The sequence below is a fragment of the Melanotaenia boesemani genome, chromosome 20, assembly GCF_017639745.1.
Source record: "Melanotaenia boesemani isolate fMelBoe1 chromosome 20, fMelBoe1.pri, whole genome shotgun sequence".
Classification (NCBI taxonomy): domain Eukaryota; kingdom Metazoa; phylum Chordata; class Actinopteri; order Atheriniformes; family Melanotaeniidae; genus Melanotaenia; species Melanotaenia boesemani.
Genome location: NC_055701.1, coordinates 18652491 through 18676809, shown reverse-complemented (window position 1 = coordinate 18676809; position 24319 = coordinate 18652491). Strand labels below are relative to the sequence as shown.

The following is a 24319-nucleotide window of genomic DNA, read 5'->3' as shown; positions in this document are numbered from 1 at the left end:
CTCCATTAAAACAAGTGACTGAAATATTAAGCTGCATATTAAATTAAATGCTCTTAAAACAAAATGAATGAAAAATACTTTTTAATGGCCATAACAGAAATACAGTTGTGTAAAATGCAAAAACACAAGATACCTTTAAGTCAAAACAAGCCTTTTCCAAACGATATTTCTTCATTCTATACTGCATGTGATAAAGTGTTGATATATTTGAAAATTTTGATATATTGCCCAGCCCTGCTGTGTTGCACTCTCGTACAGCCCGTGGTGACCTGGAGTATTCCACTCTGAGACTCCATGAGGGCTAAGGCATATGCTGGGAGAAAGAAACTAAACATTAGATCACATTCATTACCTTTTATTACACAGTATGTAACATCAGACATTCAGTGGCTGCTTTAATGGATACCCCTGTCCAATCTGTAGTCCCACAGCTCTATTACTAAATGTGTTCATTATATTATGTGTTAAAAATGGAGGTCAGATAGTGTTGGAGTTGCACCAGCCTGCATTACACACAAATAATTTCTACTTACTTTCCCTCCAAAGTTATATAAACAGATGTGTGGCAAATACAATTAATTCTAGAATGATAATATTGAATTCTATGAAGATGTAAGTACCTGATGATGGATGAAAAGGTCTGACACAGCGAGCCGCAGTGAAGTTTAGATGAATGAGTGGAGGGTGAAACAGAGTGAAATGTGAGTGTCGCAATGATAAATGATATATGATAAAATGTCGAGTTGCTTCTTGCCTGGCATCTGAGACAAAAAAATGTAGTGATTAATGCAAGCATTCAAAGATATAAAACAAATAAATATTACATTTGGACTACCAATTAAAATGTACCTTACAGTGCTAGACAACTATAAAAGGTTTTTATCACAAATAATTTAATATTTTTTTGTGATTGAGATGAATTAATCACAAAATGCAATAATGAATCTAGTCTATTGCATAGTTAAAAATAGTTTAAAATAATACCTTTAAAAACTCAGCTGCTTTTTAAATTCATTATCTGGCTATCAGAAATGGTGACCTAGGTCACCCTTTTTATAGTGTGGACTCTTAACATAATATGTGACCCTCACATATTGTGGGATCACCGAGGTTACCATGTCTAATAGCCACCAGAATGTCTGACTTTGCTATACCTGCATTATAATGAACTCAGACTCAAATACAAGTGTTTTCAAGACTTCGCTTGTCTTTTAAGACATGCAGAGAAATGTATACTTTCTCGTTGAACTTAATGGTATTCAGTGATTCAAATGTGGTGAAAAGATTCACTTCAAAATAAAATTATACCCTTTCAATGTTGTTTTGATTATTTTTTTTTTTTTTTTATTTTGTTTTGTCGAATTAGTCTTTTTCAAAGCAACTAGACCAAATAAATTAAGTCCCTTGTTTGGCTACAATGTTGGCAAGCCTAATAAAACGTAATGTCAAAATGCCAGCCAATGACAACAAGTTTCATCTAACATCCAACTAATCAGATTAACACGATGTCTGCCAGCAAATAGAAGTAAGAGGTGTAAACCGTTTACTGACTGTTTTGTTGAAAGCAGGAGTTGTAAGCTAAACATCTCCGAGACGAAGGAGGCATCCCTGGTGAAAAGTTCTGGGCACGTCCCACCGGAAAGAGGCCCCGAGGAAGACCCAGGACACGCTGGATGGACTACATCTCTCGGCTGGTCTGGGAACGCCTCGGGATCCCTCCGGATGAGCTGGTGAATGTGGCCAGGGAGAGGGAAGTCTGGGTTGCTCTGCTTAGGCAGCTGCCCCCGTGACCTGACTCCGGATAAGCGGCAGAAAATGGATGGATGGATGGATGGATGGATGGAACATCTAGATTAATTAAAATACAGTTTCTGATTTGTGAAACCTTTATTCTATTAGTGAAAATGCAAATAAGCCTAATATTATGATGATTTTGCCACCTGGACTCCATTAGACCAGGTCCTGTGAAAAAACTGCAGCACTTCAAACCTGGACTGAAATATCCTAAACAACATCTAGATTCATTAAAATACAGTTTCTGAATTGTGAAATTGTGGGGCTCAAACTGCCGCAAGTAACAGTCCAGTTTATCACAATAGAGCTTTTTTTCTTTCTATGTTTATTTAATTTATTATTTATTTTCTTTTCCCCTCCCTGTAGCATGAGTGTATCTCAGTGCACGTTGGTCAGGCTGGTGTTCAGATTGGCAATGCCTGCTGGGAGCTTTTCTTCCTGGAACATGGGATCCAGCCGGACAGACAGATGCCCTCTGACAAGACCATTGCTGGAGGAGATGATTATTACCAGACCTTCTTCGCCAAGACTGGAACTGGAAAATGTGTCCCCAGAGTGCTTTTTGTTGACTTGGAGCCCACGATCGTCCAAACATAAAGGAATTTCTTTCCTAAGATGAGGTGCATAATGGAAAGTACTGGCAACTGTTTCACCCTGAACAGCTCATCAATGGCAAGGAGGATGCTGCCAACAACTACGCCCGTGGCCACTACACCATCGGTAAAGAGATTATCGACCTGGTTGTGGACAGAATTTGCAAACTGGTAGGTCAATTGAAAGCAGAAGTTATCATAATTGTCTTGAATAAAATCACTAAAGAGACACAACTAAGAAGGTTTTCATCTGTTTTCAGACTGAACAGTGCACTGGTCTTCAGGGCTTCCTGGTTTTCCACAGCTTTGGTGGAGGTACTGGCTCTGGTTTCACATCCCTAAATCAGTTCATGTTATTTCTCTTTAAAATAATCATAAAATGGTGAACTTGTTTTTTTTTTTGTCTAGCTGTTAAAAACGAAACTTGGAATAAATTCTCCATTATGCATCTTTATGTTTTGATGTGCTTCTGGGATGCAGTAGTCTCAAACCTCTTATCCTGTTGCATGTGACCGATGCCGGTGTGATCATTGCTGCAAGACACAATCAGATTGGTATTTATAGAGGCTGCAGTGGATCCCTCACTTTTTTTCCCCGCAGCCATTTCAAGTGCAAAAGCAGTACAGTACATTTCAGGCTTCATTTAATTTATACTTGATTTATTTTCTGTATTCAAAGCCAAAGTGAAGTTTGGCATACCCCCTGAAACAGACATATATGTGGTGGATGGAACAGAAGCTGATGACGGGGTCTTCAGTGACATCCTGGAGGAAAAATCAGACTTCCTGTGGATCCTTTTTGACGTTGAGTCAGTAACTGGTAAATAGATGTATGATTACTGTGTACATTATATACTTCCAGTTTTCTGTTTTCTAGGTTTTTAGCTCTGAGTCTTGAAGTCAGTCAGTCTTGCCATCTAGCTGGCTACCTATCATGGCCTATTCTACTTAAAACATGGCACACATCAACCACTAAAAGGTTTGTAATCGTCTACAGTCTACACATACTATCTCAACTCTTCGGCCTGTGGATTGTTGAATGAAACTATAGGTAAAACATGTTTTCTGAAAATGATGTTTTTCCTTCTCAGATACTTCTGTGCTGTCCTCGTGTGCAGACACCTTGTCACTATCATCATGCTCAGACAGTGATGCTTCTCTGATGTCAGCGCATTGATGACATCTTTCTGATGTCCTCAAAAAGTCAGCATATTGATGACAGTTCTTCACAGACCAAAGAGGTGATGTTTTCTTGTATAACATTTCTCCTTGTGTTATATGTATTGTATATTTTTAGTATAAATCTTTTGTTTGGTGGTCTTACTGTTTAATTTTCCTGTTACCAAGCTTGTCAAAAGAGTTGTGGAACAAAAGCCTGGGGGGGGGAGAAGATGCTTAAAGAATATGCAGTTAGAGGAGAAATGAAGAACCAAACATGCTGTGAACTTGTCAATATCGTTGTAGCTGATCTGGTGGAAAAGTATGGGTAAGGGAAAAGCTTCATGGCACATTTGGTGACGAGAACATTTACATGTCCAATGAGCTGTGTTTTTAAATCATCTGGGAGCAACTACTACTTACCTACTATTAGTAGTGCCTTAAAGGTTATCATACTGCAACCTATTCATCTGATGCCTACACTCTGGCACCCCAAAGTGTGGCACTTTTGATGGCACTAAGATCTGGTCCTGCCCGTAGACTGTTATAGAGGGTGGGTATCATGATTGGAGGGACAAAGGGACTTCATAACAGAAGGAAAGCATTGCCCCCAAGATATCAAGAAAGCAATAACACAGATGGATGCCAAACTAAATATTGGTAATACTACTAATGCTCTAAAAGATCCCTACACCAAAAAAGGCTATGTGAATATAAATTTGAAAGTAAAGATATTGTTTCCCAGCACTTCAGATTACCGTAATCACAGCTTTTGTTGTTTCTTAAGAGTCGTGTAGACAGGCTTCTTTTTATCACCATTGCAAGGTGTGCAGGCAGCCAGCGAGTAATTAAAAGTTTTTATAATTATAGTTAAAGCAAGATTGTGATCAGTTAGCAAATTTTTCTTTGTAAATGAGTATTGGTTCGGCAAATTTTTTGTATTATTATCATCATTATTATTATTATTTTCACTTTAAGTAGTATTCCTAAAATGATATTTTTATTCATCTACATATCTCCAGGTTTCCAGTACTTATTGTATAGAATAATGGGACAGGGAGGATGGTGTTGGTTTAAGTTTATGAGACAAGTAAATATAAATCAACAATGCAGTGTATAAGCAGTCTCATAAGAAAGTTATGTTTTATTCATAGGCGTGGTTGTCTTTCCATCAATACCTGGTGGGCCAGTCTCGGTTCAAAATGCCAGGCCGATTTTTTGTCCCAGTCCAGTCTTGTTGTCTATTAATAAAGTTGTAAAGATGGTTGTAAGGCTACAACGTGTGTGTCTAAATCTCTACATCTGATTCAAATACATATCTTAACTACAGAAGTGTAGAGCTGCCACCCAAGAAAAAGAAAATGAACCATATCACATTAAAATGTAATATTTTTATTGTAAAAACATTAAATTTATCAAGTTATAACGTCATACGTTTTATTGGTAAATATGATCACCTAAACATGACCATGCTTCTGTACAAATAGAAGTATAACAGTCTACTGCAGATGCATCAGCAGCTGTATGTATGTCAGCATAAACAAGTGCTCCAATAAATTCATTGAAAGCTTAGAAGGAACCTGTAAGGACAAATTATTTACTGAGACAGAAATGCTTTGGTTTTACAGCAGGTCCTTCTGTTTTTGTTCAATCGATCTCAGTCTCTTGTTACTGCAAATGAATTCAGACACAACTTTTCTTTTTTCTCTTTCTTTATCACACATCGTGAGGTGCGCGTACACGTGACTTGGAAGTCGTGGTGCTTTTACGAAAATAAGGCTCCCCAAATTGTTTATAAGTGACCACTGACATACAACATGGTCTAACATGGTCTAACAGCATGGTCTAAATATGGGCTATTAATAACCTTTAGGCAACAATGACTATATACGTTTACGTTGCATTATTTAAAATCTATTATTAACATCACACAAAAAGAATAGTCAACATTGCACATTAATTAAAAGGCATAATTCAAAATATTTTCATTCATGCTGAGCAGTATAGGTTTTGGAGCAACATAAACTGCTATATAGACCTAGTTTTCAAGGAAGCCCAACTCTGTCCCATTTCCAACATTGCAAAGACACAATTCACCAGGAGAGAGGAACTGAGAGACATTTATCAAAATAAGATGTCTTTATTTAATTTTAAACCAATGTCAATTAAATATGACGTGACAAAACAGCATCACTTTAACCACATTATTTCTTTCATGTAGGCATTGAATCTGTTTATAGTAAAGTGGATATTTTCTTTTAATTCAGTTTAAAATGTAAGATTAATGTGCCACGTCCTGTTCAAACATTGTGGGTGCCAAAAGAACATGTTTAAAGGATATACCAGTGTATATCCTTGCTTATAGCTCATCAAACAAGCCAACTGTCTCAGGTCCATTTCAGGACCTGAGATGGTCTTTAAAATGTCCGTGCAAGAAAAACATCACAACTTGGATTTAACTAAGCAAATAGGTGAGCGCCTCCCATTGAACAGTTACTTCATGGATGATTATTTCAGCAGGTAACACGTTCCCAAACTTTAAACAACCATGTCAGAAGACACATGTTGTGGTTGTGGAAAATAATCTGTTATGGAATGTTTGGGTGGCTGTAGCTTAGGTGGAAGAGCAGTCGTCAATTAACCAAACGGCCAATGAATCGATTCCTGGCTTCCCCAGACTATATGCTAAGTATCATTAGGCAAGACACTGAACCCCCATAGCTTCCGGATGTGAATGAATGTGCATGATAGCGAAAAGTACTTAGTATAATAACAATGATCATAACTGGAAACTATCATACATGCATTATATCTACACATCTGGACAACTGTAACTCTGTTTTTACTTGCTTCACTAAGAAATCTCTGGAACATCTTACAAGTTATACAGAACACTGCTGCAAGGCTCCTAACAATTTTTTTTTTAAATAATTACATGTCAGCCGGTTGTTAGCTCAGCTGCACTGGCTCCCAATCCACTACAGAGTACATTAGAAAACTCTGGTTTTAACATATATTGAACTGTTGCAGCCATATGTCCTTGAGATCATGTGATCAGGATTTGCCAGCTAAGCAGCAAAACCAGTTCAATACCAAAGGTGTTGCTGCTTTTGCAGCAGTGGCTTCTATTCTGTGGAACTCCAGACCTGAGGTCTGTGGACTCAGTGATATCTTTTAAAAAGCAGCTTAAAACTGATCTTTTTAAAACTTGCTTTTGTCTAAACTCCATGTTTTTATTTTTTTTTATTTTATTGTGACGCAATTTGTGATTTTTATCTTGAAAGGTGCTATATAAATAAATGTTTACTTACTTATAGTAATGCCGTATGAATGAGTATGTGATCAGGTGAATTGGAGTTTTGAGTGCTGTGAGTACAGTTCATTTACCATTTAAATGATTTCCAATGCGTCAAACAAGAAAACATCTAAATACATTGCTGAAACTAATAATAGGATTAATAACTGTCCAATGCATTATTTAAAAACTGGAAGGATAGAGGGGAACCATCATCTTTGTGAAAGAAATATGGTCAGAAAAAAATCTTGATTGATCATCATTGGCAATCACTTAAACTTTGGTGCAATCAAATCACAAAAAAAATCAGTGAGGCTAACCAGAGAAAAAGGCTTCAGTTTTCTTGGGAGCATAAAGATTGGACTCTGCAGCAATGGAGGAAGGTCATGTGGTCTGATGAGTCCAGATTTACCCTGTTCCTAAGTGATGGGAGTATCAGGGTAAGAAGAGAGGCAGACATAGTGATGCAGCTATCATGTCTAGTGCCTACTGTACAAGCCTGTGGGGACAGTCTATGATCTGGGATTGCAGTTGGTCAGCAACGTTATGTACCCAAAGAATGAGGTCAGCTAATACCTGAACATACTGAACGAGCAGGTTATTCCATCAGTGGATTTAATATTCCCTCATGGCACAGGCATATTCCAAGATGACAATGCCAGGATACATCGGGCTCAGTTTTTGAAAGAGTGGTTCAGGGAGTATGAAACCTTATTTTCACACATGGATTGGCCACCGCCCAGTCCAGACCTGAACCCCATTGAGAATCTGGAAGTTGTGTTGGAGAAGGCTTTGCACAGTGGTCCGACTCTCTCATCATCAATACAAGATCTTGGAGAAAACGAATGCAAGTCTGGATGGAATTAAATGTGATACTGCAGAAGTCTTTCAAAACGATGCTACAGCTAACATGTGCTGTAACTAAAGCTGAGAGGACCCCAACAAAATATTAGAGTGTGTGACTGTACTTTGCTGGAAAGGATTTTGAAGTGAAAGTCAGGAGGATGAAAAGATGAGAAAACTGGAGGCTAAATGAGCCTCTCATTCAGTTCAGCAAGACAATGCCAAACCATATTCTGTCAGAACAGCCAGACTCTAACCCTAACTGTGCAGGATAACAGTCCAGGTGCTAAACTAAGCAGACTGCAGTCTGCACCAGCCCCCCACTAAGAACATAAAAAATATATATACAGCAATATTAAGAGTGTAAAAAAAATTACAAACAATTTACTAGAAGTTTTAAGGATTCTCTATATTACTTTGCTGTTGAAAATAGTCACAGAAGAGGTTTCTGACCTCCTCAGCATTACTTTGGTCCAGGCTGGTTGAGAGGAGCGGCTTGTGAATGGGTTGGGGGCTCTCTGCCTCCGCCACCTCCACCTGCCACTCAGCTTTGAAGGCATCTCCGTGGAACTCGCAGATGTTGTGCAGAATGCAGCAAGCCAGGATCATCGTGGGAACCACGTCCAGCCCACAGTCATTCCTCTTGCTCAGGCACTGCCAGCGTGCCCTCAGCCTCAGCAGCGCTTCCTCAGACACACTCAGCGCTCTTCTGAGCTGCCGATTGAACAGCTGCTGTGGCTCTGTCAGTGCTGCATGACTTGTCCTCCGACTCCTCTCCTCGGGATAGGCTTTCATCAGCCAGCTCTGAAGCGGGTAGCAAGCCTCCCCCAGCAACACATACCTGGAGACATCTTAAATCTTAAATCACCATTTACATTTCAGTTACTTCACTGGCCAGCTTCATTGGATTTAGAAAATATAAAAAAATGTAGAATTTAATGTCAACAAAAGTTGGGATAGTCAAAAAAGGAGAAAATCCAGATCCGAACATTAAGTGATAATATGTAAAAAGTTTAATTACCTAAGTGGTTTTCCCATGAAGATTGGTGGCTGAGTAGGTGAAAGTCCACCCTCTGCAGCTGTGGCCCATAGTGATGAGTTTTGTAAGATATCAGTTGGATCCGTCCCACCTGGGAAACTGGCACAAACATCCCAGAAGTGCCCCCGGCCACTGACAGCCACCTGAAGCAGCACAGACAGAGAGAAGTGAGAAGTCTAAATCTAAAGCGACTATGAACATGCAGCAGGGTGCATCTTCTACCTGAGACAGCACTGAGAGCCAGCCAGCAGGATTGGCATAGTCAGATGTGTTGCTCGATGGGGTGATGATAGCTGTGTGAAGTGTTGCTATGGCAGCGACACAGTGAGGGAAGCCCCAGTAAGACAGGAAGAGCTGAGCTGAATCCTCCAGCTCATGCTCAGTGGGGGACCGCAGGTAGATGGAGCTTAAGAGCGCCACGATGGCGTGACACATGTCTCTGACACACCTACACACAGTGGACTTCCCAACACCGAACAGGGTGCTGATGGTGCGGTACTCGATGTTGGATGCCAGGCGCCACAAAGCCACAGCTACACGTTTTTCAACAGGCAGCGCCAAACGAAAGCTGGTGTCCTGGCGAGCCAGACGAGGCCTCAGCTTTTCACAAAGGTAGAAGAAAGTCTCCCTACTCATACGGAACTTATCTAGCCAATCAGAGGGCTGGAATTCTGTCATCACCACTCTCTCCCACCAGTCAGTCCTGGGAGTGGTAGTCCAGGGACGTGTGCGGATGCTTGCGTTGGACCGAATTCCTCCTGCTATCATCATCTGAGGAGAGAAAGATAAAAATTAAAGATGCATTTTGTAATGAGTCTAGTGAGAGGAAGTGCTTTTAGAATAGCTGCCTTAGACCCTTTGGGGGGCCTAACGTTCTCCCTCAGCCTGAGTGGGTTTCATACAGGTGATCACGTCTGGTGAAGTGATCATTTTAAACATGTGTGATTGCTTGTCTAAAGTCATTGATTTGTATAGTTTGGCCACAGCAGTACTTATAAATGCTGGGAGGGAGGGCAAGAAAGAAAGACAAAAAGAATCTTTATTTAAATCTCTTCCTCTGTAGTAAAATTCTCTCTTTTTTTTTTTAGCTTTAAAATTATTTATGTGACAGTAAAATTTAAATGTTGAACTCCTGATTACCCAAAACATGACATCTAAAGAGTTAATTATGAACTCTGGAATTATCTAAATTATTATTATTATTAAATATTTTAAGTGATCAAACTGGATTCATAACAAAGAAAATAATCAGTGATAAAGATTGGCTTTGAGTATGATGCTTTGGATCTTGTGTACACACATCTCTACTAAATTAGTGGAGTATAGCTAGTATTGGAGATATAAGTTTGTGTAGGAATTTATGGAAGTACTAACCAGGAGCATCCTCCTCTGTCTCTGGAAGAAGTACTGTCTGTGTCGGATCCGTCTCTGGATCTCATGGCGCCTCTGCATGTTTGCGTTGTTAATGTCTCTCCTGCGTTTCAGCAACACGTAGGTCATGAGAAACATCAGAGACCGCAGTTGCTCCTCTTCTTCCATTCTGGTAAGCTCAAATAAGAGACAAAAAGCAAAAACGTGAAGTTACAGGAATGCGAACACGTCAAGCTGCTCAGGCACGTCTTCTTTGAATTGAAGACGCAACTTTATGTCCTTCACAGGTGAGACATAAATGTCCAGGCGACTGACTCAGTAAGTCTGTGTCTTATGAAAGGAATAAATAGCTTGTTTTTACTGTTAGCTTATAATTCTCATGTTGACCTGCTGAAGCACAGGGTCCGCACCATTTATTGCACGGGTGACCCGGCAGCTAGCTGGGTGGGCGGAATTCGCTCTGCCCCGTTCAGACCCGGCGACTTGCTCGGCGAGAACGACCCTTTTAAACACATGGGCGGAACAAAAAAATCAGAGCCCGTCTGCAGATAAACTTAAAACAATGGTCCAACTTGATAAATAAATTTCATGGTTGGCCTTTGTTCAGTAGATAGCTTTGCATTAATATGATTTAAAATAATTTCTGATTCTTTCAGCTGCTTTTTTTTTTTTTTTTTTTTTTTTTTGTTTTTTTGGTAAAGCCTCTTTCGACCGGGAAACGTTTTCTTTTCCATTTAAATGGCAAACTCCTCCTCCGCCGCTCGTTATCTTTCCTCCCCGGGTCATCGCCCGGCCGAAAGTAAAGGAGCGGACCCTCTGCTTCATTTTACTGTTAAGTTCACTTCCGCGTTTTATTTGTCTGGCTTTAAATGGTGCTGCCCCCGAGTGGCGGAAACTAATAACTTTACCAATTTCTCAAAATGCCCACTTTAATTAATTTGATTCTTTGATGGATTTAACTGTGATGCAGAAACGACTCAGAGAAACTGCAGCAGTTGATCTTTTATGAATATAATTCCATGCAAAAGACTTAAATATGAACATTCCTCCAAAATTTTGGTCCATATTGACATGCATCACCCAGTTGCTTCAGATTTGTTGGCTGCACATCCATGATGAGAATCTACCGTTCCACCACATCCCTATTGGATTGAGATTTGGTGACTGTGGAGGCCATTGGAGTACAATGAACGCATTGTCATTTTCAGGTAACCAGTTGGAGATTATTTGATGGTTATGGCATGATGCATTATCCTGCTGGAAGTAGTCATCAGAAGATGGCACACTGTGGTCATAAAGAAATGGACGTGGTCAGCAACCTATTCAGATAGGCTTGGGGGACCAATGTTTGCCAAAGTCCTGAACCTTTGATATGTCATATATATGTACTTCGTTACTCCGATGATGGAAATTTCTTTGTCAGCCATTGGAGGTAGCTTAAATTAGAGAACAAATATAAAATATAAGAAAACTTTAAACACAAATAAAAATCATATAAACTAGAAAAATGCAAGTGAATAAATAGCAATATATACAGGAAGACTATGTACAAACTGTGATATGGATATAGTGCAGAGATGTGATCACCTCTCAAACATGCAAGGATTTATTATCATTCCTTTTTATTTATTTTTATTTATATTTATAATGATTTATAATCATGGGAGGAATGACTTTTTTTTTTAAACCTTCCTTTTCTGACAGTAGAGCTGCAGCAGTCTGTTTGGAAAAGAACTCCACTGTCCCTTCAGTATGTTGTATAGTGGGTGTGAAGAATTGTCCATAAATGGAGACCAGTTTGTTCAAAGACCTCCTGTCTCTGACTGTCTTCGGGTTTTGTCCAATGAAATTGCCAGCCTTGTGAATCAGTTAATTGATTCTGCTAGCACCCCTTGATCTAATGCTGCTCCACCAGCGCACCACAGCATACATGATGGCACTGGCCACCACAGACTGGTAGACCATCTCCAGCTGTTTGCTGCATACATTAAAGGATCAGAGCTTCCTCAGGAAGTAGAGTTTGCTCATCGCCTTCTTGTACACAGCATCTGTGTCGATCTTCCAATCCAGTCTGTTGTCCAAGTGCACACCCAAATATGTATAGCTGTGCTCAGGCTGGTTTGCAGGTTTCCTCCCCCTAAAGTCAATAACCATCTCATTGATCTTGTTCACATTTAGGAGATGGTTTTTGCTGCTTCAGTTCATAAAGTTGCCTGAAAGCTCTCTGTGTTCCTCCTCTTGTCCATCTCTGATACACCTGACCACCACCACCTGTCATCAGGGTATTTCTGCATGTGGCATGAGTCCAACTTGTATTTATAGTCTGAAGTGTACAGGGTGAAGAGGAATGGAAACATGACCATCCCCTGAGGCTCTCCTGTATCCCTGACTACCACATCAGAGAGGATTTTCCCAAGTCGAATGAACTCAGGTCTCTCTGTCAGATAGTATGTAATCTAGAAGATGGTGGATGTGTAAAAGCCCCCTGCAGCAGTTTCCCACTCAGTAATGCTGCCAAATTCTGAGCCTACCATCTGAATATAGCTGCTGAAATAGAGGCTCATCAAACCAGGTGGTTTGTGAACCTGTTTTTAGATGACAGGAGTAGCACCTGGTGTAGTTTTCTGCTGCTGTAGCCCATCTACTTTAAGTTTCAATGGGTTGTGTGTTCAGAGTTGGTATTCTTTCTTTAATCTCCAACCAGTCTGCCCATTCTTCTCTGGCATCAACAAGACACTTTGGTTCAGACAACTACTCCCTGGATAATTTGTTTTTCTGACCATTCTCTGTTACCTCTCAAGATGGTTGTTCTTGAAAATCCCAGCAGATCAGCTGTTCCTGCTATAGTCAGACCAGCCTACATGTTAACGAATATGTTCAAACTTAAAAACATGATTGTTCATTTGATGGTTCCTCCCTCACCCCTCAGTAACACATTCACCAAGCTTGATCAGTCATACAGTTGTCAAAACAGATAGGGAAAAGACAGATTCCTTATATTTATACCCTAGAATTTATGCTCCTTTATTTCAACTGATGCAGAGGATAAAAATACTTCCTAATCACAGTATCATAGTACAAACATTATTTAGGTAGGTAGCAGGTGACTTAGCATAGTTCCAGACTATTTATTAAATCCAAGAAATCAGAAAACATGTTTTCTGGAGAGACTAATGGGTTCAGTGTTAGTCTTGCTGTTTACCTGCAACATGTTGCAGTTAAAAGGTGAACAGAAAATAATTAATTACTCTAAGATTTAACCTACTGTGGAGAACTGTACATTCTTCATAAAAACAAAAAGTTAAGACACAATTTTCACTCGAGTTATGAACAGTTCTGCAGCTGCATTTTCAAACTCCTTGGCATCCATATTACCACCGGGTCCCCGTGTCTCTGCTCCTGCCATGGCCTGTGCTAGCTTGTAGGGGGAGATCTTGGCACTGGCTTCCAAGTAGCGTATAGCCTTCACATTAGCCTCTGGACAGCTATTAGCTTTAGTATTAGCATTAGCACAGCAGTTGGCATCACAGCCCTGGGATGTTTCCAATGCTTCCTTTAAGGTCCCCAGTACGGCCAGGCAGAGCGCCCGTGAGGCAGGCCCCTCATCTGGACAGCACACCTCAGCATAAAGCCTCTGAGCCTGCCGGATGTAGTCTGAGAAAACGGCACAGGTGAGCACGCCGTGACGGAAGACATCATAAGGTACGGCCTCGTGGTCCTGGCAATGGAGGCGACGGAGGAGAGGGGCAGAAGTGGAGGCAGGAACTCCACCCTCACTGCACAAGCACTCCAAAGTCTGTGTGTAGAGGCCTCCTCTCACTCCTCCTCCTGTGGGGCTGTTAGCAGAGGACCCATCAGGGCCATCAGAAACCTCGCTTTCTTGTCTTTGAGCTGCAGTGTAGTTTAGGAGGTCATAGGCCACACGGACATTGTTACTGAAAGCTGACCTGGGTAGGAAAAAAAAAAGGAGTTTCAAACAAAAGGAAATCATTAGCCAGTCTGCAGTATTGAGGAAGGGATATGTTCTACTCTATTTGTGGTTGGTTTGACAGAATAATACGACAGGGACCATTTTTAATCTTTTTTTTCCATCCCTCAGCTATATTATCAGAGACTCTTTACTAGTCCCAACCAAAATCAATTTATTTTCTCCAAATTGTACTGACCTCCGCTCCCAGACTAACAAAAACCAAGAGAAGTGATCACACACTTGTTGGAGCATGCCTCCCCTTGCTCTCAGTCTCTTTAAAGACTAAATAAAGATAGGACTCTTTATATCTTCTTAACAACTTATTTATCTGACCGTTTAGTATCATATGAGCCAGTAGACTGAGATTCTCGGGTAGGGATGCACTGTTGAAGAATGGAGGTGAAAGAGCATTTGTGATCAAAATCGCAAGACTGTGGAAGTAATGAGGACAGAATTACCTTCAATTAAACCTCTTATTTTTTTCTTCTTCAAAATCAAGAAAACCAAGCTAAAGTCACCATGGATCTCATTAGAATTAGAATATAAATACCTGCCCGATTTTAACATAAATGTCAATGTGAAAGGCTTTTCTCCAACTCTAACATATCTCTTTCCCCGCTGATCCACTCATACTTAGGAGAGCCCAGACCTTTGCGAGTGATGCGCCAGCCGCAGATGCCACAGCGCCCGGTTGAGATGCTGCTGCTCCTGCGCGCCTGCGCTCATGGGGCCGGTGTTCAGTTGCTCCTCATCCCCGCATCCAGCTGTGCTGCTCTCCGTCACCGAGGCGAGGTTGCAGAAGTGGTCGGCAAGAAACCCGATGGGATCGTCCGATCTGGCTTCGACCATCTTCAGGATGGCCCCGCGGAGCAGGTCTCCCACTCCTGCCTGCGTCAGAAACTCCCTGTCGCTGTCCGATTTCATGGCTTTGCCTGCGGGCATCCCCGAAGGGATGATCGCGGACCGGCGCTTCTCCTTGTCCGCCATCGCTATGTTGACGTCCCGTGTCGCAGCAACGGGAGCGGAAGTGATGGGAAACAGGAAGTGGAGGATGACACAGCCTAGCAACAAGAGAAGAGAGGGAAATAATAGGCTAATTTACAGATTTTTACCGGGATTAAGAACTGGATAAAGAACACAAACATTGTAATTTTCTTTTACCAAAATAATTTCTTCTACCTTGTTTGGCATATACACTGCTCAAAAAAAAAATAAAGGGAACACTTAAACAACACAATGTAACTCCAAGTCAATCACACCTCTGTGAACTCAAAATGTCCACTTAGGAAGCAACACTGATTGACAATCAATTTCACAAGCTGTTGTGCAAATGGAATAGACAACAGGTGGAAATTATAGGCAATTAGCAAAACACCCCCAATATAGGAGTAGTTCTGCAGGTGGTGACCACAGACCACTTCTCAGTTCCTATACTTTCTGGCTGATGTTTGGATCATTTTTGAATGCTGGCGGTGCTTTCACTGTACTGGTAGCATGAGACGGAGTCTACAACCCACACAAGTAGCTAGTGGTAGTGCAGCTCATCCAGGATGGCACGTCAATGCGAGCTGTGGCAAGAAGGTTTGCTGCGTCTGTCAGTGTAGTGTCCAGAGCATGGAGGCGCTACCAGGAGACAGGCCAGTACATCAGGAGACGTAGAGGCCGAAGGAAGGCAACAACCCAGCAGCAGAACCACTACCTCCGCCTTTGTGCAAGGAGTAACAGGAGCACTGTCAGAGCAATAAAAAAAGTTCCTTTTCAACTTGACACACTATACAAAGACATAATATTTTGTGCTCAAACTGTTTTTTTTTTTGTTTGTTTGTTTGTTTGTTTTTGCTTTTGCAAATATTCATCCATTAAAAATTTAGTGCCAGTGACATATTGGGGAAAAAAAACTTGGACAGTGGCAAAAAAAAAAAAAAAAAAAAAAAAAAAGGTTGGGAAAGTTGAGGTTGCTACAAAGTTTAATGAAAGAGGCTAGTGCCATGAATGGATATAAAAGGAGCATCACCAAATGTCTCAGTCCTTGGGGGTGAGGTTCACCTCATTGTGAACAACTGGGTTAGTAAAAAGTCCAAGACCTTAAGGAATTTAGGGATTTCAACTTCTATTCACAATATCATCAAAAGATATAAAGAATCTGAAGAAAGTTCTACATATAAGTGGCAGGGATGAAAACCAACACTTCTGTGATGATTCTATGAAGGATATTAGTGCCTGGGCTCAGGAACGCCTTAAAAAGAACATTGTCAGTCAACACTGTTGTTTCTAGACTAACGAGTGTAAGCTAAAACTCTACAATGCTAAGGACAAGACTAACAACACCCAGAAGCAGCAGTTACTTTTGGCCCAAGCTTATTTGACTGATGCAAAGTGTAAAATTGTGCTGTGGTTGGAGTAGTCCACATTTCTAATTGTTGTTAGAAATCACTTTATGTCCTCAAGCTAGCATCTGTGATAGTATAGTGTCTGCAACAGCATCATAATGCTGAAGTGTACATACAGGTTTTCATAGCAAATTTTCTTTCAGGAATGTCTGCTTATTTCAGCAAGACAGTGCCAAGCCACTTCCTGCATGTGTTACAATAGTGTGTCTTTGTTATAAAAGAATGCAGGTACTAGACTGATCTGCCTGCAGTCCAGAACTGTCTCCCACTGACAATGTGTGGCACATTATGAAGCACTAAATACAAGAGACCCCAGACCAGGGGGTCTCAAATTAAATGGATCCAACAGCCTATAAGGATCTCCACAATGACTCGTAAGTTTAAGTCAGGTGTGTTGGAGCACGTAAATCTGGAAAACCTGCTGGATTGGGGCCCTCGAGGACCAACGTTGGCTACCCCTGCCCCAGACTGTTGAGCAACTGAAATTGAACAAGATGCAAAAATAGGAAGGAATTTCACCTACAAATGCTTAGCAATTAGTGTCATTAGTTCCTAAATGCTTATTGAGTGTGCTTAAAATAAAAGTTGATGCGACTCATTAGTAAACATGTCCTTGTCCCAGCTTCTTTTTTGAACATGTTGCAGGCATCTAATTCAAAGTGGTTTATTATTTGCAAAAAATAGTTTAAACATCAAACGTTGGCTGTAGTGGATTTGAGTAAATAAGGACTTAAAAGGATTTGCAGAGCATTGTACTGCTTTTATTTACATTTTGCACAAAGTTCCCACTTCATTGGAAGTGGGACTTATATCTTTTCCACCTTTTTCCACCTGTCATCATGCTACCAAAGAGCATAGGCCTGTACATGTAATAGCTTATCAATTGAATCTGTTTCAATATCGGTGCAAAAAAACATTTTTTTAGACAATATGCAATATTGTAGATGAGACAACTTTTAAGTATTCAGTACTACTCTGTTACATTGTATGACCCAAACCAGGCAAGCAATGCCTTTAATGTTTATGCCTTTATTTTCATTCATGCCTTTGTTTTTTCGCTAATATATTGTCTGAAATTATGTTCTTATTTGTGTTCAACCATGATTTTATTTAAACAGTATCTCAATAATCCATTACCATAATCAAGACGGAAGCCACCACATGCCCCAACAGGTCAGAGATAGTGTAGTAGCACAAAGTGGCCTTACACAAGATTACACTGACAGTACAAATGTTGAGGGTTGATTGTACACAAAATGTTCATTTGCACAAAATGGAGTCTGGGTGGCTACAAAGAAGTTGTAAACAATACATAACACATGGGCTTACAATGCCCCTGATTCACTGAGGCAAGTTTTCTGTTAATGATAAAAAGCAGTTATTAGATCCATCCTCACAGCATCATGAACATCTGCTCATAAACATTGCTCTGTTTTACATTTACAGTTCAGTGTACAACTAGAAAACTAGCTGATTTGAAACAAGTATAGAAAGGAAACTGATCACTTCGAACATACAGTATAAAAAAAATAGTCATTTGTTAAATTACACAGAGACTTTAACATATTCTTCAAATAGATTTCAACATTAAGTTGGCTTTGCAAATTTCTGTTTTTGACAGTGGAAGTTTTGTCACTGCGGGTCTTTGTTTGGCTTGCAGTCATTTTTAGATTTAAGCAGTTTCTGGCTTCAGTGTTCATAGCGCACAGGCTGTATCATGTGCATACACGCCATTTGTCAGGGGTACAGGTATATGTTTCCCATTTGTAAGAGCAGCCTTTTCCAATATGGCCACATCACCGTGTGGAGGCAGGAAGTTCCTCTGCAGCTTGTGCTCCAGCAGCATGTAGTTTTGAGGCGGAAGACCAAGGCACGCTCTAGAAAAGACAAGCAGAGAGACTGCTGTAAGGACATAAACACAGTTTCTCAATGCTCCCCTCCACTTTTTATAGTTAAGAAAATCCTAAATTTAAACTGAAAGCGATCCACACCTCATGATGTTTTCTATACAGGCTCTCTGGCGAAAGAAGGCATTGACAACAGGAGTTCCTGATGGGACTAGCGGGGCTTTGCAGAGGAAGGAGAGCAAAGATAGGACGCTGTGGAAAGACTGGAAGTCATCCTCTCCTTGGGGTTTAATGGTGACACGCTGACAAAGCTCCGTCAGGATTACCAGGTCAAGAATGATTGGGCTTGCCAGTAGAGAATCCTGTTAAAATTAAAGAAAGATTACATAAAAATAAAAGTGTAATTGAAAAGAAAAAAATGTATATATGCTAGTACACCTTTCTTCTACCACTAGAGGGAGCCAAAGTTGAACATTTTCTTTTTGAAGACCAAGTAACTTTAGCATTGCTCTAAACCAGGGCTACTCAGTTCGGTCCTACGAGGGCCACAATCCAGCAGGTTTTCCATGTATCCCTGCACCAACACACCTGAGTCAAATTAGGTGGCTCTAACAGCCGATCAGGTTCTACACAATGACTCATTAATTTGACTCAGGTGTGTTGGTACAGGGATACATGGAAAACCTGCTGGATTGCGGGCCTCGTAGGACCGAATTGAGTAGCCATGCTCTAAACAGACCTAATGAATACATATTAACAGTGTAAACAAATTAATTATTATATTTTCATATGTTATTTGTGTTGACTGTGTACTGAATGAGTACTGACCTCACAAGTGTTGTGCAGTGCAATAGTGTTTATCCCTCCCATCATTATTTCAGATGTGTACTCGTCCATGGCCCGTTTGCTGTCTCCCACATATGGGACGTACTTGATCACCACCTAAAATAAAACAGAAGTTGTTAAGCACTTGTTTTCTGCAAGTGTGCACACAGAGCTCATCATATAGTCACCAGCTTTTTTACTCACACAATGGTCAGGTTTCTCTCCGGGCTGGTACAGTAGGGGGTTGGACTGGACCATATCATCCACCACATTGCTCTTGGAGATCTCTTTGGAGCGGAACTGCTGCGGGGCTGATAGGTTTTTCCCATCATTATTGCCAAGGTGATTGTAGCTGACAATGGATGTTGGCTGTAAAAAGCAAAGTAGTGCTGGTTGAAGCACAGTTTTAGTCTTGGCTCCTTTTCCCTCCTAAATTTAACTGAAAACATCATATCGACGCATCCTCTCACCTTGATACCTGCGCTGACTAAGAAGTCCACCAGCACTGATTTGATTTTTGTCTGACCTGACTTGAAGTCATCACCACCAATGAACACGCCTCTCTGCATAGCTAGCTCCACGGCCCCTGGGACGAAGGTGTTCTGTGGGGAGCCATTGATGTAGGCGCAGCCCTCTAGTATACTAGCCACTGCAAACAAAGTGGAGGGAGAAACCTCTGCTCCAGCCTGATAAATGGAGAACAGATTACAGTTGGGAGTGTATTGAGGAGGAAAGCTTAGAATCCTACATGTCCTCTGAGACTCTTTAGATCAACTCAGTCATGACTCTTTTGACTTAGCCTGCGTTATTTGCTGAGAATCATAAGTCTGGATCATCATCACAGCTGACAACAACATGCTCTGGAAATAAACTCAGGTGGGGCAAATTAATTCCTTTCTGATATAAAAGCAACTGCTGACCATTTCAGAGTCATTATGCTGTTTCATCAGTGTGATCTGAAAGACAGTCTATTTTCGTCCACTAAGCTTTATTAATCAAAACGTACCAGAGAATTACTGTCTGGTTTAATGGTGATTCGAGATGCTGGCCAGCCTCCAATAAGTACCTAACTCCTTTCATCACAATCTCCACCTGTCCAGCTATTTTATTAATTTATTTTGTAATTGATTTTGTGTTAAACTCAATCTGAACAACTTTGTTTTTTTTTTTTTTTACCTGGATTGCAGCCAGCAGGTTCTGGGCTGTGTCATTAACCCCTGGTATGATATCACAGAAGCGCTCAGTATTGGCTGTCCACAAAATAATGACTTTGTCCACACCGCTGGACTGACGGAAGTCCTTTATATCAGCTCTGATCTGCTCCATCTGAAAATAAATTACTCTTTAAGAAATATTACCTAAGAAAAAAAATGTAGTGATTAAATAAAAAGGGGAGTCAAGAGTTTTATTACCTGCTCTGCCATGGTCCCAGTGAGGATGTTGTCCGCTCTGCTCTCTTGGTTTGCAGCAATGAATTCTGGGATGTAAATGGATGGTTTTGGTTTTAGGCAGCTCATGTGTGGTCGCAGCTGCTCTTGCAGAGACCAGTCCAGCACCTGGGCCCGCTCCATGGCACTGCCCAGATCCATTGAGGAGATGTCCCAACCTAAAAAAAAAAAACACATCAGTTTAATGTTAAATATGACAGATTCCCAAAACAGCTCTCATGAGAACTAAAAGCCTGATCTACAGTATGTGTGCTGCATGATTTCTTTCATCAGCTATATCAGCTCTATAAACAGGTCAGCTGTTTCAAATCTCACCTGATACTCTCCTGCATTGGAAAACACACATAAATGTTCCCAACACATAGATTTTCTAGACTTTGAAGCTGTCTTGAGATCAAAGTTTGCTGCTATTAACTCTCCTGAGCTCAGCCTCTACTCAAGTGTCTATCTGAAAGGTTAAACCATGAGGTTAAGATCTGGAATTCTCCATACCGTCAAAGATGATATCATTAGGGTGGACCATGGGCAGGAGGTCACGAAAAGGTATGTTGACTTCGCCCTCTAGCCCTGACCCCAGACAGACAGTGGATGACTGCAGGAGGGAGCCGTAGTAATTTGCTTTCTAAAGAATAGAAGGAGAGAAAGAAAAAAAGTATTCTTTCACTTATTATAAGTGATAGATTTTACAATTCTGTTTAAGTGTCACGATAACATTTTAATGAAAGGTCAAACAATTCATTGAGGTAACAATTAATGCCTATATATGGGGAAGACCCTTCAAATACTGAACACTCCACTGAACATATCACCATAAACAGCTTATAAGGTGTAAGCTGTGACGTTACAGTAGACTATATTTATGAAATAGGACAAAAGCCTCTCTGTCAGCTCCCTGATGAAAACCACGAGTCCTCACATCCAATTATAGAGTTTTCCACCATCTATATACCCTCTGGTTTGCAGCCATCTCAGTACAACACAGAAATTAAGCAACAACAGAGACCTAATAGTTGCCTAATATCATAAATTGCACATTATACTCTTTTTATTCGATAATAATAATAATAATAATAATAATAATAATAATAATAATAACGGATTTTCCACACCAGCAGCTATATTTGAGTCTCTCCCCTCACCTTCTCCCCAGTTTTGGTCCTCCAGGTGAGACCCAGCTTGTTAGCCAGTACAGCAGCTGTGACGGTGGTCCCGTTGTTGCCTCCCCAGCCCACCAGCATCACACCCACCTGCGGCACACGCCGCTCGGTGCGTAATGTCATCTCAGTGTCTCGGGGAGTTACCTGCATACCGCACACTGCACAGTGAGTGGGAGACTGAGAAGAAAACACCTGTTATTGCACATGTGAAGAAGACTTAAGCTAGATCTGCTTACCGTAACTGTATTTCCCTCTTGATGCACAGATGTGGTCTGGTAGAAATATTTAGCCACAATATGCTTATCAGTGTACCTCACATTGGGGCTGTTTATGTGGATGTTCACGGACATGGCTGCAGAGCCTGAAAACAAGCAGAACAGTAACAGTTTTAAGAGTGATGCATTTCCTCAATACGTCAAGCTACCGGAATGTTGAAAGTCGTTTCCTCATCAAGCTCCTAAATTATACAAACGTTAGAACTGCCTTTATATTTATTGTCAAGCTGTCTCCCCTATTTATTTTTTTTAGTTTCTGACCATTTAAATTAATAAACAGGGAAGTGAATGAATGAATGACCTGAAAATGCTTTAAAATGACACCCGGAAACTGTCTCACCTTTTCCCTCTTCGTGCGTAAAGACGGTTTTTCAAATAATTTTGTTAAGTAAAATACTGCCTCCTTTCGTCTCGCTAACGAGTCGTCTTTTTGAAAACTGAGGATGTCTGGTACTTTTTCTTCAATAGAGCCGGGGGAAAGTCTCAGTTCAACGTCCTCCCTCGTGACAGATTCTGCGCTTCGAGCCAATCACGCCGCTCCCCGTCGCTCTTTTATAAGCAGCAAGGATAACGCCATGAGCACCACATGGTGCTCCCTCCCTGGGGAGGGACAGCATCCAAGTTAAAATTTTCCACTGTGGAAGGTTCTGATAGCAAAGAAAATTTTCCAGCAACATCCAGTAACTTTCTGGATTTTTCTAAATTATAAGCGCGCAAGGCAATAAAGAATAAAGAGCAATATGAATATATCAGAATATGCAACTAAAACTGTTTGATTAAGCTGATTTTTCGAGATGGAATAGAATCGGGTTTGTTGCATGCACCTTTTGTGTGAGTAGAGATTTATTGTGAAACATTGCTGTCTGGATGTAAAAGTTTCAGGCAAGGTTTGAGGAACGGCAAATGCTAAATTTAAAGCGCTTAAAGACAAAGTACCTCATCGTGCATTATGTTCATCAGTCTTAAAATAAATAGATAAAGAAATCTACTACTCTGTGCTTCAACAGGCTTGAGCTCAGTGTAAAAAACATTAGGCTCCAGTAGACTGTTGATTTAGACTAATTTAATACAGACTAAATGTAAATAAAAAGAAAAGAAAATATTTATACCCATATAAAAGCACCACAACTAAATAGCATAATCATGATAATGAAAGCTAAACTAAACTAAAGCTCAGTTTTATCAAATTAAAAAGCAAAACACAATAAAGCACAGAAAATGCTGTTTTATTTTATAGTCTGTTACTACAAACTGCTTAATATCGGGAAGAAATGCAACATGACAGAAAGCTGGTGTCTTTGGCAGAATCAGCATCACCTTGAGTTGTTGTTGTTGTTTTTTGTTGTTGTTTTTTCTTTCTTTCTTTCATACAGGGGGTGTCTAAGTCCAGTTCTTGGGAGCTACTGTCTGAAAACTTTTAGATGTGTCCCTTCTCTAACACACCTGAATCAAATGAATGGCTTGTGACCAGCCTCAGCAGAGCTGAATGACATGAAGATGAGGGAATTCAGCCATTTGATTCAAATGTGTTGGAGAAGGGATGTATCTAAAAGTTGCAGGATAGTAGCTCTCAAAACCTGGACTTGGGCATCCCTGTTTTATAGGATCAGATCACAAAATGAGCTTCAGTTCACACAATGACAATCAGACCTACGAAGGAGACATACAAATAAATCATAGTTCTTTTTTTCTGTCATCAACAGTGCTTGGAACCCCAGAGTATGAGCCAACTTTGTGTCAGGAAAACCTCTTTTTAAAGTTTCATTAGCAATGTCTTCCATACAACACACACACACACACACACACACACACACACACACACACACACACACACACACACACACACACACACACACACACAACTAACTTATTGCTGCAGTTACCAGTCTCCACAGTTTAAGAATAGAAGGTAGCAGAAATGAACTATTAGAAGTAAGATCAGAAAAAAACAACTATATGATTAAAATGTCAATTTTGTTTGGTTGCATTTTTTCTTTCCCACCTCTTATCAGGACCACAAAGGTCTTGAAGCATGTGTCAGAAGAAAATGTGTGGATGCATGCTCTTACACATTCTTTCTTAATAAATACCAGTTTGTATTGGGAAAAGTGTGGCCCAGTTCATCTACGTATGTATGGATTATGTAGAATATCTGATCCCAGATGATTTACAACCAAATATAAAACTTGACCCTGATTAATTTGATGTGCCCACATCATGGCTTACTGAAACTAGAGGATTACATTTCTCAGATAACCCTTATGGATTGGGGGGGAGTTCAGCAGAAAGTTTGATTACTTGTCAGGCTAGTGCAA

The 24319-nt window shown here is 40.5% G+C and overlaps 3 protein-coding genes and 1 pseudogene across 4 annotated transcripts; 1 reads left to right on the top strand and 3 right to left on the bottom strand.

The window, feature by feature from the left end:
* The first annotated feature begins 470 nt into the window (after nt 1–470).
* On the top strand, nt 471–3538 carry LOC121631605 (annotated as a pseudogene).
* Nucleotides 3539–6750: 3212 nt separating this feature from the next.
* LOC121631840 (protein ANTAGONIST OF LIKE HETEROCHROMATIN PROTEIN 1) lies at nt 6751–10550 on the bottom strand. Its single transcript, XM_041972934.1, has 4 exons — nt 10096–10550; nt 8944–9492; nt 8704–8864; nt 6751–8523 (listed from the first exon to the last, which is right to left on the bottom strand). Exons 1-4 carry the CDS (start codon nt 10258–10260, stop codon nt 8079–8081), a joined length of 1320 nt encoding a protein of 439 aa, XP_041828868.1. The 5' UTR covers nt 10261–10550; the 3' UTR covers nt 6751–8078.
* Nucleotides 10551–13095: 2545 nt separating this feature from the next.
* On the bottom strand, nt 13096–15280 carry tpgs1 (tubulin polyglutamylase complex subunit 1). 2 transcript variants are annotated; one of them, XM_041972054.1, is made up of 3 exons: nt 15242–15280; nt 14712–15123; nt 13096–14039 (listed from the first exon to the last, which is right to left on the bottom strand). In XM_041972054.1, exons 2-3 carry the CDS (start codon nt 15047–15049, stop codon nt 13394–13396), a joined length of 984 nt encoding a protein of 327 aa, XP_041827988.1. In that variant the 5' UTR covers nt 15050–15123; nt 15242–15280; the 3' UTR covers nt 13096–13393. The 2 variants fall into 2 exon arrangements, with proteins under 2 accessions (XP_041827988.1, XP_041827989.1); XM_041972055.1 differs by having other exon boundaries at nt 15224–15246.
* Nucleotides 15281–17217: 1937 nt separating this feature from the next.
* On the bottom strand, nt 17218–22519 carry LOC121630663 (inositol-3-phosphate synthase 1-A-like). The gene is made up of 11 exons (XM_041971068.1): nt 22345–22519; nt 21966–22090; nt 21712–21873; nt 21065–21194; nt 20537–20730; nt 20301–20450; nt 19595–19810; nt 19329–19493; nt 19128–19241; nt 18444–18661; nt 17218–18329 (listed from the first exon to the last, which is right to left on the bottom strand). Exons 2-11 carry the CDS (start codon nt 22077–22079, stop codon nt 18149–18151), a joined length of 1644 nt encoding a protein of 547 aa, XP_041827002.1. The 5' UTR covers nt 22080–22090; nt 22345–22519; the 3' UTR covers nt 17218–18148.
* Nucleotides 22520–24319: the final 1800 nt, after the last annotated feature.